This window comes from Colletotrichum fructicola (assembly GCF_000319635.2).
Source record: "Colletotrichum fructicola Nara gc5 chromosome Unknown KSG_Nara_v1_contig05, whole genome shotgun sequence".
Lineage (NCBI taxonomy): Eukaryota > Fungi > Ascomycota > Sordariomycetes > Glomerellales > Glomerellaceae > Colletotrichum > Colletotrichum fructicola.
In genome coordinates, this window is record NW_027094055.1 from 4,887,337 (window position 1) to 4,901,128 (window position 13,792).

General features: G+C 55.4%; 2 protein-coding genes across 2 annotated transcripts; both read right to left on the minus strand.

The window, feature by feature from the left end:
• Window positions 1–2,894: 2,894 nt before the first annotated feature.
• CGGC5_v010106 (uncharacterized protein) lies at window positions 2,895–3,527 on the minus strand (the record flags this gene model as incomplete). Its single annotated transcript, XM_032021140.1, has 3 exons — window positions 2,895–2,899; window positions 2,987–3,178; window positions 3,410–3,527. 3 exons carry the CDS (start codon window positions 3,525–3,527, stop codon window positions 2,895–2,897), a joined length of 315 nt encoding a protein of 104 aa, XP_031881806.1.
• Window positions 3,528–6,310: 2,783 nt separating this feature from the next.
• Window positions 6,311–6,935, minus strand: CGGC5_v010107 (Uncharacterized protein; the record flags this gene model as incomplete). The annotated part of the gene is made up of 2 exons (XM_032021141.1): window positions 6,311–6,598; window positions 6,666–6,935. The coding sequence occupies 2 exons, from the start codon at window positions 6,933–6,935 to the stop codon at window positions 6,311–6,313; spliced, it is 558 nt and encodes a 185-aa protein (XP_031881729.1).
• Window positions 6,936–13,792: the final 6,857 nt, after the last annotated feature.

A 13,792-nucleotide genomic window follows, 5' to 3' on the forward strand; every position in this document is an offset into this window, starting at 1 on the left:
CAAAGCAGTCTGGTAAATCATGGGCGGACTTATTGCGCCTATCCTCATGTTGATGCGCTCATGCAGGTTGCGTCCCAGAAAGCATTGTTCAACTAGCTCCGATGGTGCTTTCTATCTCTGCTGATACCTTGTGTGTGGGATGACGAGATTTTTATATATACTTTCTCAAAGGATGAGCTCTGATTGTTTGCATGAAAGCCGTTATTCCTCCTCGGCATGCTGGGGACGCAGAAAGACTCGGAAACTCCATGTATGCCGCGAGCAGCCTGCACTAGCGAAATGACGCCTGAGTACCAGTGTTCGGATTATAAAATAGTGTCAAAATTATTCAATACCTTTCATGACACAATAGTTGTTCAAAAATATCCCCTCTTTGAACTTGTCGTTAAGTCACCAAGACACCAATAGCACCGCTTGTCAGCACCCGGGCGTCCTCGAAATTTCCGTGCCAGGACGGTTTTATGACTTCGAAGCTCATCATGCATTATTCAGTGGAGTAATAGTGACGGACATCTAAAGACGACAGAAAGCAGATCCGCGTTGTCAGAGAAGCTTCATGCGAAATACCCAGCCCATACTAAGCCACTTGCATCTGATAGATGTCCAATCCAGAAGCTATCACCGTTCACAAAAGAGTCCACGAGCATTGCGCTTGTCTTGCAAGAAAAATAGATTGTCCACAAAAGAAGAAGATTTTTATATGTTTGGGAAAAGGCTCATGCCGAAACAAAATCCGGCGTGGTAGTTACTGTGTGCGCATGCTCTATCCCAGCAAGCTTTATAAGTTAGGATCCGCTCGGGAGACAAATGCAAGGCTTAATGTTCTGTAGGGAATCCCGTGATAGCTAGGACGTCTTGCGCGGTACATGATCTCGACACACGACCAAAGCAGAAGTCACATTGAAACATCGTGGCCTATGTACACGTTGTTCTGATACACCGAAGGCGTAATAATGGCTCGATTAAGACGACAATCACGACGGACGGAGCCGCGGTCTCAATTTCGTAGTTGGCCTGTGTCCTGATGCCGCTTGACATGATAACCAAAGTTCAAGTTATCGTCAACTCGCAATCTACAACGTGAAGGACGACATTCGAGTGTCATCTAACTGCAAGAACAAACTCTAGCTTGGAAAACCTCACTTTATAGACTTGACATTGCGAAGAGTAGACACCCGAGGACAGACGCTCAGAATGATTGAGGAGAAACCTCATTGCGCATCTCACATGATGATAGCAGGTCGCGCGTGAGATAGCTATAAATCGGCGATGATACTAGGGTCTTGAGACTCTAAAATGTGTTGCTCTACGTAGCTCTTGTTTCAGCGGACGTCTTAATACAGGACAACTTTTCCCTAACTGAGGAAAACGCGTCACAAGCCCAGCATCGCGGGAAATGGATGGCACAAGAAATACGAGTATACGGGGGCGATAAAAAGAGAAAAAAGGTGACGAAAGCTGCTTCCACGCACCCACTGTCGGGTTTCAGAATCGATCCTGGGATATGGCCCACAGCTGTGCGACGGAGGACTCACTTTCTGTCGAACGCTCTAGACGAAAACTCGATCGGAGGCGTACATTGGTTGCTGAAGGCTTAGCTGGAGACTTTCAGTAAGGCTTTATAGTAACTGAGAAGTGAATCCCAGCTTGTGTGGATTCAGCAAGACCTTTGGACGCATCGAATTGCGAGTTCGAACCGGACAGCAACCCAAGGGCCATGCTGTATAAAAGCGTGCCACGCAGGCATTTTTTTATATTCGAGGCGGCAATGGTGTGCTCTGGGATCCATTCTGCAATCGCTAAGAAAGGACCTTACATATGTGGGTGAGGAAAAGGTCCGTTTCAGATGTTGAACTGTACATGGAGGCTGACGCCTGGCCGGAACTTATACCACAGGATACACGGGGGATACCGCCATCGTCGGACGATGGGATCGAGAAGTTGGGACGGCTGTTGGTTTGTGTGGCTTGACAAGATTCAGAAGTTCAAAGCTTTCGTTCCAAGTTGGAGGAGAGGACAAAAAACATCCAAGGGGTTGCATTTTGTCGTCTGGTCACTCGATCTTCCGCCACGGCATAATACATCCGGAGCAAGAGACCTTCAGAGCCGAGACCACCTCCATAGAAGGAGATATAAAAGTTGCGGATAATCACATCATGATGTACGATCCACGCGAAATACGCCACGTCGAACCCTTCACGTGCTGTGTCAAGAACTAGTGAAACTCCACTGGAGGACGACCAGCATCCTTCCACTTCAAGACTGTCGGTCTGGCTGGACATGGCTGCCGTCAGTCACTGGTCTTGCTGCTTGTGTATTCCAGCTTCATGCACCAGGGCTATGGAGCGGAGAGCCGTCGGAGTTGGGACTCATCCAAGTGGCTTTGGCTATGATCGCCTTTAGCATCCCGGGAAATTTAGTTGGGACTGATAATCAGCAGTCACCCATCTGCCTCCAGAACATTTTTGGTTTTCGAGTTAGCCATTCGTTCCATATGCTGACTTATAAATAGCTAGGTCTCTGTGAGCCCGAGCCGTCGACTATTAAAGTTCAACGCTGGCGAAGGATGAGCTTCGAATTGAGCGTGTCCAGGGCCTTGAAGTACTTGCTGCAAGCGCAAACATCACCAAGCACATCATATAGCGTCGTTCGAACTGATCAATTCCAGACCCAGGCCTAACATGCATACAATTACTCCGGCCCGAGAACCCCGTCCTCATCCGCATGCAATCTTTTCATAACAAGCCCAGCAATCCCAGACAGCCGTCTCTCACACGCGATTCTGTACACTCTATGCGTCTCGTCCTGTTCGCCGTTGCGCGCACATGGCATGGGGTGGGAAGCGTACCAGGCCTTGTCAAGACCATACAAGTTGGCATGTGACAAGGAGGCGTTCAAGCTGGAATCACAAAAAAGCAAATAAGCAAACAAAACATCCATCATCCCCTCGACAACGTGTTTTACAACCCCTCGCGCATGCTCGTACCGGCCTTACTCGTCTCCTCGGCAGCCTTCTTGGTGCGCTCCGCCAGCGTCTTGGGGTCGACGCCCTCGGTGTTGCGGTCCGCCTTGAGGGCCTCCTCGCTGTCGGAGGCAAGCTCGGGCTTCCAGTGGCCCTTGCCCTGCTTCTGCTTGTGCAGGGAGTCTTGCTTGTGCTTCTCGTGGTCGGTCTCTGCGTCTGTTGGTTGGTTAGCTCAGGTTCGTTTCTTGGTGGAGGAGTGGTGAAGGCAGGGCTGATTGGGAATGGGAATGGGGCTTTTGATGCTTTGGGGATGAAGTGATGATGTCGTGAACGGGTGGGACATCATATGCAGTTAGCTTCGTCATGACACCTTCATAGCAGGTAGGGCTTCTCCCTCCCAGTCCTCCAAACGATTGGGGGCGCAAAGAAGAACTTGAAGCAACTTACGGTTCGCAGACTCCTTCAAGCCCATGAATCTCGTCGTCGAGAAGGCGGCGGTCTGTCTGCCGACGACGAAAGCGCCACGGGCGATGGGGGTAGAAGCGAGGACGAAGCGGGAAGCCATTGTGTCTATTTCGTTTTTGTCGTCTTGTTGTGATGTAGTATTACTTTTGCAGGCTTGATTCCTTTCAATTGAACTTATCCAGTAGGTGTTAGAGCAAAAAAAGAAGAAAAAATTGAGGGAATTAGTTTTTGAAAGAGACAGGAATGTGGTTTCCACGATAATGACGATGATGCGCTTTCCGTCAAAGAGCTCTGCTGCTGCTGCTGCATTACCTAGGCAAAGACGAGCTCTTCCCATCGCTTTTACCCGAAAGCACTGACGTCACTATCATCGCAGCTACCCATTCCGTGCAAGTGACATCCATTTGCAGGCAAGAAGGCCAGAGGTGCGCCCCGCAGGCCCAGGCCCGAGCTCCAATGTTGTGCCTTGCTGACCATCGGATGCGGAAAAGGGAAACCATGTGGAGTTGATTTGTCCTCCCACCCTGCCCAACTGCCTCTAAGCAATTTGCAAGCCCCTCCCACCCCCTGGCCTTCGGCGTTAACAGCTCCTGACAGCTGGTCGGAGCCGGTCACGTGATCTGATCATGTGAGCAGTGGCCAGGCCACAGAGGTCCTCGTAACACAAGTCACAGCTGACTTGCAAGAGCGGGGCAGATTCTTCAGCTGAAGCGTCATGTCACGTGATTTCACTGTCCACCGTCAGGGGCAAGCGCAAGCACAAGCACTCCCTCCCCCGCCGCCCCTTGCTTGCCTCACCACGCCCAGCCCCTGCCGGCAGCTTGCAGAGGGCAGAAGAAGCAAAGACGACAGCAGCAGGCTGCGACCTACCTACCTTACAGACCGCCTTACCCAGCCTACCTAGCTAGATATGTGCATACCCAGCCCGTCTCCGTCTCTGTCTCATCCCCGGCGGCTACATTGTTCAAGACGCAAAGCTCGGGGCAACCGGGGAGATTCTCAGTCTCCTTTCATTCTCGCACAAGGAGAGTCAGACAGGGCCGGTCACTCAACTCCCCTTCCGCCTGAGCTTGCTACGCTACCCCTCACTCAGCTGCTCCGCCCCTCTCAACAAACACACTGCCATCCAGAAGGGCCAAAAAAAGGGGGCGGGGTGGGTTGGACGTACAGTTTAGCATATTACGGTAGCAATATTCGATTGTTCAATTTAAACGTCTCATATCACCCGCATATCTGCTCTGCATGAACGGAGGAGTGCTGCCAGATCTCAGGGGGAAAAGATGCGGGTTTCGAGTTACCTCTCAATGTAGCGTAAGCGCGGGGGCCGTGGGGTATCAATGTCTTGACTCTTCTTCCCTTACCTGCTTCTGTGCATGAGTCCCGAGCCAACGAAGGTCGTCAGCCAGCGAAGACAATCCGAACCTCATCGTCCAACAGGGGACCGAACATTTGCTGACATCGCCCGTGTTCCGAATCCTCTACAGCAGATAGCATTTCTCGCAGCTGCATGCACGTTGGGGCGGAGTACGTTATCACTCAGCGCAAGGCTCGATCACATCACCAAGAGAACACCGAGGTTGAGATGAACATATCGTATATTGCATTTGCGCCTTGCTGGCTTCGCGCCATGGGATCCGACACTTCAGGTCTGATCCCCCCGTTGAACACCCTTTCACGTCTTGAGCATTTCCTGTACAACCACCCAAAAAAGGTATCCCTTTCTCCAGACCCAGTAAACCACAAGAGCCATTTATCGTGTCATGCCTGCTCCCCAGAAACAACACAACGTCTCCAAAATATGCTCGCGAAAAAGTGCTCCCAGACAAGGTGCGAGAGAATCCACCGCCCAACACTCCCCGATGTCCCTGGAGATGCCTGTAAACCCCGTGACAAGAGAAAAGACCCTCCCAGGAAGACCAAGCAGTAGATGAGAATGGTCCATCTTCGAATAATGAAAATAATGAGAAGAGGCACAAGAAAGCAAATGGGTGCCGCCCGATCCCCTTCCCGGGAAGGTTCACCGCCAGCAGACCACCCGGACCGAAACCATGACCAACTCCACCTTTTCCCAAAGGTATTTCCCGGACCCCGTTTCCAAGCTTTGGAGATTTGCCGCAAAACAATAGCAACGCATGTCTTTGCCCGCCACCGCCCATTTGATATTTCCCAATGTTGTGAGCCCATAACAGAAACACCCGTTGCCCCCGCTCCGAATAAGTTGCTGTAAAAAGACACTCATTCTATATGTCGAGATAATCTTTTTCGGAATGACTTCGTGACCCGTCGAGCACCATGATGACCAACTGATATTTTTGAAAATCATCTTGAAAATCAAAAAAATGGAAGTCGTCCCCGCTGTCCGTGAAAAAAGATGCCGAGAATTAATTATATCCGAGAACTCCGCCGAGGTGCCATCAGGCACCGATGCAATGTCGTAAAAATGCAAAACCACCCGTGTGGGAACGCCATTCGTGCAAGTCCAGCCTCACCTTGAGAGGTAGGACACCGAATTGATTTTTGTCGAATTTTTTGTAGTCGAAAGTCCAAAAAAAGGAAAATGGTATCGATAACTTCTCGTGTCGCGCCGTGTAAAGCCTCGAAGGAATTTTGCCGGTTAAACAAGGGTATGTCATATGAGGTTGTTTATACAGGAGAAATGTTGAGCCAACAGAAGAGCAAGACCACACCAGCGGCCCGCCCAGAACCTTGAGGTACCCAGCCCGCAAGAGAAGCCATCGATGCCAATTTTTTTTGTTCGGTGCCCACCAAGATGATCAGCAAAAATGCCGAATAAGCAGTAGTTTTACACAACAGCATGCGTCGGTGCAGATGGCAGAAGGCGCACATCCCGACCCTCTGTTACGAGAGCGAGACGCGGCTTCCTTACCACCTGCGCATGCCCTGCTGCATCCTGGCGGGGGATACCGAAGGCGGCGGGCTGGACATCTGGATGCCCGTGGCAGGGTTGACGATGGGGATGGCGTTGCGGGCGCGGGTAGCGGACGGCTGGTGGATCTTCAAGCTCTGGTGCTGGTAGGCGGGAGGAATGAAGGCGGGAGAAGAGGAGTTGAGGGAGAAGCCGGGAGCGACAGTCTGGGGTTGCTGCGTAGGCGACGACTCCGGGGAGTTACTCGCCAGGGAAGAGCGTTCAGAGGCGCTGATGGAGTGCATCTGCAGTAGGCGACCATGATTAGTCACTGGATCAGGAGACCTAGATCCAAGGCTCCGAGTCACTTACGTCGCTGTCGGTCAACAGGCCAGGGCAAAACTCCATGTCGTCCTCGAGGTCGAACGAGCGGCCAGCCTCGAACTTGGTGCGGAAAACGTTGATGGAAGCGGTCTCGGTCAGCTCCTTCATGCTGCGGACGCCGCGGAACTGCTTGTGCGCATTTTGGGAGACGGAGAGCCTGGGCTGTCTGCGATTGCGGCCGCCGTGGTGGTTGTGGGAGGCGCCGGGGACGGCAGGGGTAGGATGCGCGTGCTGGTTGAACTGGTAGTATGAAGACATTATCTATGAATCTGTCGGGGTGTATCGGAGATGTGTAGAGATGTCGTCGTGGTTGGAGGTTGGAGAAGCGGTGCCGTTTTGTTGGTTGGGGGAGGCGGAGTGTGTGCGTGAGTGTGCGGTGTGTGGCGGAAGTGCGGTGGTCTTATGTGGGTGAGCCGAGCTTTGCGGTATTATTGCAGTTTTGAAACACAAACAATGAAACTCGCTGAGTCGATGAACGTTGTGCGAGTAAAAGTGTGTGTGCGTGTTGAAGAGATATAGATTGGTGGTATAAAGCAATGCTTTTTTGTCTTTTTGGGAGGAGTGAAATTGTTGTATGTGTATATCGTGGGTGTTGAGTGAAATGGTTGGTGGTCGAGGTGAGCGGAAAATAGGTACGGTAAAATGGAGGGGGAAGAGAGATGTTGAAAAGTATCGGGAGAGAGGAACCCGGAACAAGCGATGGTTTTGTTGGATCGAGCAGGCAGTCGAAAGGGTGGGAGGAGGGTGGACAGGTGCAGGCAGGCGAGAGGAGCGAGGAGGGCACGGAGGGCAAGGAGACCGGGAAGCACACTGGGCAGTGGGAGGGATGGGGGGGCGGCGGTGGACCCACAGGGTGCCCAATGGGAGATGATCAGAGGACAGTGCTCTGGCGGACGATACTGTGACTCCACAGCTTGACGCCATACGCGATTTCGCCACCCTGTTTCCATTGGCCGGTAGATCTCGAGCTAGAGCCGCCGGGGACTAGCGCGGTCTAGTGCGCTGGTGTAAATTTGGGGCGTGGCGCCGGCTGCCGTCAACCCTACCAGTGCGACGGACAGTATTGGTGGGGCATGGCCTGGCTCTGGCTGTATTTGGACACTGGGACTGGGGGGGGGGAGGACACACCCAGGGCAGCAGCGACTGGGACCAGGACTGTGACCGGGACTGGGAATTGGATCATGGATGGGTGGATGGGTGGACGGTGAGTGAGCAGCGGAAAAGAGCGAGAGGTGGGAGGAAAGCATCGAGTTCACAGTGTTGTTGCGTGTACTCGGCGAGCCTGGGAGGTCCTGGTGAGCCGGCAGTCGCAGCGATGGCAGGAGGACAGGTACTTGCATCTCAGCGACGGTACCTCCCTCCTGCCCACCCACCTTCTTTCCCAGCACCGCCGCTGCGCCGTTGTGTTGCGTTCCAACTTTCCACCGCACTGCACAATGCTGCACCTGCAACTACTGCAACTGCACCCTTCACAGGCAGAGAGAGGCAGACCTGGAGGCAGACGGTACTTCGTTTGCACTACTGCACAGTGTGTGCCTGGCAGTCACCACCGATGTGCCAACTGGGATTTCAGGACCCTCCTTCAGGCACTCTCGCTTTTCCTCAGGTCGGAACATGGACGCAGGGCCAGCTGAGGCGTGGCATGCAGGTACTGAGTCTGCATCTCGCAGACGCACTGTGGGCCTTCACACTTCACAGTGCCTGCCTTAGCCACTTAGTACGTGGGTAGTGTGTCCATGTCTCGCCACGACTTGTGAACCGAGAGCCAGCCGCCCGCCCGCCCGCCTGCTTGTTTTTGTGCTTGTGCTTAGGTTGTGCTTGGTGGTGCTCGTCTTGTTGTTTACCTTCTTCCAGTTCGGTACCGTACAGTTTACCGCTTGCGGCCACTGGAGAAATTGGCTGCCCACACCAGTCATTCCAGAACCCCATGGGAGCCAGCGCGATGGGGATGCTAATGTGCCGTACGAGACGGTGGACGGAGAGCGGGAGATGAAAGACCAGGCGCTGAAGGCGCAGCGCCTCTTTTGGGGTATTCCTCCTCGAGTCCTCTCTCCCTCCCACTGTCCGCACTCCATTCGCCGGTCCCGTCCTTGTCCGCGCCGTCTCGTCTCTTCTGGGCGTGCTTCCCCTCCCACTGGCAGTGCCCGCGGTGCAGCCTTCCTCGCCTTCCTTGTCCCGCCCGTCACCTCAGCGCGGGCTGGTGGTGTGTGTGTTCCCAGCGACATGTCTCTCCTTCGAGATCAACTGACCATGCGCCTTTTGCTCTCGGCCCTATGTGTGGTCCGACCAACGGATGTCTTGCCCTCGTCCAGTCTTCGCTCTTCCGCTTCGGCGTCCCTTTCTTTTCTCATCGTGCCATGCAGCCGGCGACGATCTGGCTGGAGGCGACAGTCAGCCCAGCGTGGAAGAGCAGAACGCCAGAGACCCTCCGACGTCGTCCGGATTCCACGTCTGAGGTGGGACGCCAGAGAACCCAACCCCGGACGGGCTTTGTTGTTGTTCCAGAGCTGGGCCTGCCAGTCAGAGTTCAGCAAACTTGTTCGATGCTGATGGTTCCGCAGTGCTGTGCTGTGCTGTGCTGTGAGGGAAGCGCTGCAGATGCTCTGCTTCGTGCTCGCAGGGCAGCACAGCGCAGCGCACATTCGTTCTCGAACTCGAGTGCCCCAAAAGGCCAAAGGCCGCTGGTCCTTGATACACTAGAAGTCAACTGCGGCCACTGTGACCCCAGGGGCATTAAGCTGGCGCAGTCTGATGTTTGGAAACACGAGAAACGCAGCCTAGTGTTTCCCATTCCATGCTGGCTGGAGTCTCCCCCCAAGGACCTCATACTCGGCTGGCTTCATGTCGTCCGCTCACAGTGTGTGCTGGTTCAGTTGAAACCCTTCCCGACCCTCTCACCTGGGTGACCCCCGGTCGGTCGAATCGAATCCCAACATTTGGGGACGAAAGATGACGGACGAGGGAACTTGGCAACTTGGGAAGCAAAACATTGGCACAAGCACAGGGCATCCCGCTGGTGGCTGATGACTGCGTGTGCAAAGTGGGCAGATGGCACAGTTCATGAATGAACAGTCTGCACTTGGAACAGCGCAGCGGCAGCGGCAGCGGCAGCGGCAGCGGTAAAAAGAGCGGTAGCGCAGGGTGCCAATCCAGCCACGGCTCGCCCAACGAAAGCGAATCGACACTGTCTGTATCAGCCCACCGTTGCACACACTGTGGCTCTCATTGGGTACGTATACATGTGTGTGCCTGCTGCTACTGCTGCCGCTGCTGCTGCTGCTTCTTCTCCTGCTTCCCTCCTGCTGCTGCTCTGCTGTGCTGCAGGTGGTTAGAGCCCGGGGCTGCATAACGAACAACGAGGCAGTGAAGGGAGGGGGGCTGTGAGCCACTGACAGCCAGGCACTGGGTGGGGATCGGGTGCCGCTATGACTGGTGGCTAGACCCTGGTCCGACGGTGCAGTTTGCAGTTGGGAAGGGCAGACAATAATAACAGAGAGAGAGAGAGAGAGAGAGAGAGAGAGATGGAAGGGAAAAACCTGAGAAATGACCCGGTCCTTGGCCAGCGGCCTGGATTCGGAAACGTGGCGGACACTGGCGGCTGGCACGCTTGCTTCAAGCGACAAGGCCCTGGTCCCGACTGGCTGTTGCGGCCTGCCCTGTCACTGTCGTGTTGTGTGTGGTGTGTGAGGTGGGCCTGACTCCTTAGGCATCAGGCAAGTAGCCTCACAGTGTGCGCTTGCCACATGCACCTCCACTGCACCTGCACCTGCCCTGCACCTGCTGCACCTGCGACCCGCCCGACGAGGAAGTCGAAGTCGAAGTCGCCCTCGATCGCGGTACGTACCGAATCTCACCCACCTCCACCTCCTCCTGCCTTCGAAGCTCTCTGGGTCTGGCCACAGACAGCACTAACAGCGGGGCAACCGTCGCCATGTCGCACACACACTCTCACACCGCACACCTCTCTGTCCCTCTCTCACACCACACGGTCGTCACCAGCTCTCTCACTCACCCTCAACTCACTCATCATTCACACGCAGATCTCACTGAAGGTTTCCTGCCGCCCCGTCATATCGTCACTCGCACCTGGCCGGCGCCCGCTCTCCGCCTGCCCCTCCCCCTCCTCACCCCAGCATCATCCGTCAGTGGCTAACTGATAAACATGCCATGATGGACTTCCTATCGATCCATGCTTCGCTTCTGTCCATTCTTGCGACTTTCCATCTCACGGCATACATCATGGGCATGGAGACGGCACATGGCCGAGCAACCGGATTGGCACTCGACTGCCGACCGATGCGCTGATGCAAGCAAGATTCGATAGACATGCAATCCAAAAGATACAGTTAACCTCGACATGCCATGCCTCACGCATCAACCTAATGTTCCGGTTGTCGACGGCGGCTTCCACTCTGGGAATCTTTCCACCCTCGGCGCCAACGTCTTCTAGACCAAATCTGCTCTCCAGGGAACGTCCCATTCCAACAACCGTCCAGCGTGGGATTTGCTGCGGCACCCGTGTCTTCCATCGCATCGAAGGCTGCATGAAGCGGACGGGCCTCCTGCGCGACCATGCCAGTAGCCACCCGGGGCAGACCCTGGAATCTGCGCAATTGGCTGTCTCTCCCACTGTGGCACAGCATCTCCCTCCCTGGAGTCCCTGTTCCCCCTCTCGCTCCTCGTCAATTATCGAGGGCTGTGAAAATCCCTGGCTGGCTGGCTTGCTTGCTGGATGCCCCTGCGCTGCGGAGAGAGGCCAATCTGCCAAGATGGCAATCGGGCAGGGCAAGGCAGGGCAGGCACGGCTGGGGCATGAGGACGGGAAACCATCTTGAGACACCTGACGATGCCTTCGTGATCTCCCACTATGGATCTCGTCAGGGCAGGGAGGGGATTCCAGGTGACGAAAGGGGGGCGAACATTCCCATGCTCCAGCCTGCCTGCGCAGGCGGTTCGCCTCGTCACCCCACGCACGGCGCTCGCCTCTGCCGTCACAGTCTCCGTCTCACCCGTCCCGTCGCCGCCGCCGTCTTCGCCTTGCGTGGTGCGTGCTTGTTCTCCCGCCTCAATCTATCGTCTACACTTTGTGTTCGGTATCAGGCGTCCGCTACAAACATGGGACTTGCCCATGCGACGTAACGAGGCGTCTCTTCCGTTGCCTCTCCGTTTCCATTTCCGCGGGGTAATTCGTCAATGGCTCCCGCGCTTTTGGCGCCTAGGACGGAGGGAGGTTGGTGCTAATCGGTGACACAGTACAGTGCTCGCCAATCACTACTAACTAACCAGCGGTTGACCAGGGCTCAAAAGGTTCCTGGATTCTGTCATCCTCGTGCCTGGGTAGGCGGAGGACCCTTCCAGCAGCAGGCAAGACCGGTCCCGTCCAGTGCTATTCAGGGCTGGTGTTCCTCGATCGAGGTTGGATTGACGCTCTATCCTTGGTGTTGATTCTGCCCGGGCCATGTCTTGCGAAGGAGCGGAGCCTTCACAGCCCAATGCCTGGCAGCCTGCAGCAGGACAATACCACCACAGCGAATCAGCTCTCTCATCGGACAGGGCCTGGACGCTGGGAAAAGAAAGTTGGAGGTGTGGGGATGGTCGTTGTCGACTGCCATTGAGTTCGAACTGCGTTATCACACAGTTCACATCCTGATGGGCGAAGCGTCCAATCCCCTCTCGCCGCCCTACACCTACAAGCACCCAAGCTTCTCTTGGGGAGGTGGGAGAAGCAAACGATGACAACGTCGGGTAACCTAACCTTCTTTTGTTTCCAGCCTCTGGAGGCAGGCCCAGCCTTCTAGCTTGTCGACCGTGCCCGTCATCCACCATCCACCAACCAACCTTGCCGCTACATGCAGTACGGACGCCCGCGTGAAACTACCAGCGTGCCGTGTGCAAGTCGGCGTTGGGGGCGGTTCATTGAGTGTCGGTACGACTGAACGGCAGGCAAGCCGGAGGTTCGAATGTCATCGTTACTTTCTGCGCGGCGGCACGAGACAGGCCTCACCCCACGAAGATCTGTCGTGGGTCATTGTTCTCGTTGGAGGACGGAGCATTGTCTGCCCATTTGCATGCATCAGGGCCCAGGGAAGGGAAAGGGGTGGCAGGGAATCCGAGAGGACGAAAGCCACATGCGTGGCAGCGGCACCCAACAAGGTCGCGGGGGAAGATGTGCTGTGGTTGGTTTTCCCACTGCCACACCGCCATTTTGGCTTCAAGGTTGGACCAGACTTGGATCAATGGATCCAAGACCAGCGAGATTTTGCGCATCGCCTGCTGCGGCGGTTCGTGGGATGGGGATTTGCTGTCTCACCAACATCTTTCCCAGTGTCAAACCCCCGGGTTCTGCGTCTGTGTCTGCCGTCGGTCTGGGGGGGGGGAAGCTTCGACCATCCCGCCGCTCTCACCGTTGCTCGCCTGTCCTCCCCTCCCCTCATCTGTCCATGTGGTGTACAAGAGTCATGACCAAGACAACAGCTGAGGAGCTAGAGGTACGGATAGTTGGAGAAGCTACAGTACGAGGGACTGGTTCTGTTAGACAGCTGGGCGCAGCTGCGTGGAGCGGCGGTTGCCGAAGAGCGTAGCTTAGATGCTACTGTACCAACGAGGAAGAAGCAAAGAAGCAGAGGAATGCGGACGATTTGTTCGGCGCCGCCAGAAGAAGCCCGCCCAGGCGACCGGCGAACAAGCCCCAGAACCACACACAAACCACCCGACGACGCATCTGGCATGCCGGCAGCAAGCAACTTACCTTAAGCTGGTGCATGTGGCAGCAGCCATGCCACGCTTGTGTGGTGGGGCAACCTGCCAGCTGCACAGTGCACCGGCACCAGCATGTCTTTCTCGCAGTTCGACTGGCTGGTGGGCTGCTGAGAGACAGAGAGAGATGGAGGGAACTTGGGAAGGGCGAGCCCAGCCCATGTGTGTCTGCTCTGCCCATCACCGGCTCGCCAGCACCAGCACCAACACCCAACGCTCCCGCTCCGCTTCCATCCGATGCAGCCCCGGCACGATGCAGGCAGTTCGAGGGCGGTGTCGCCTTGGTTCGCATCTGCTTTGGGGGGTTTTCTGTTGCTATCTTCGGAACGCCGAACGAACCTGCCGCCGACTGCGACTCA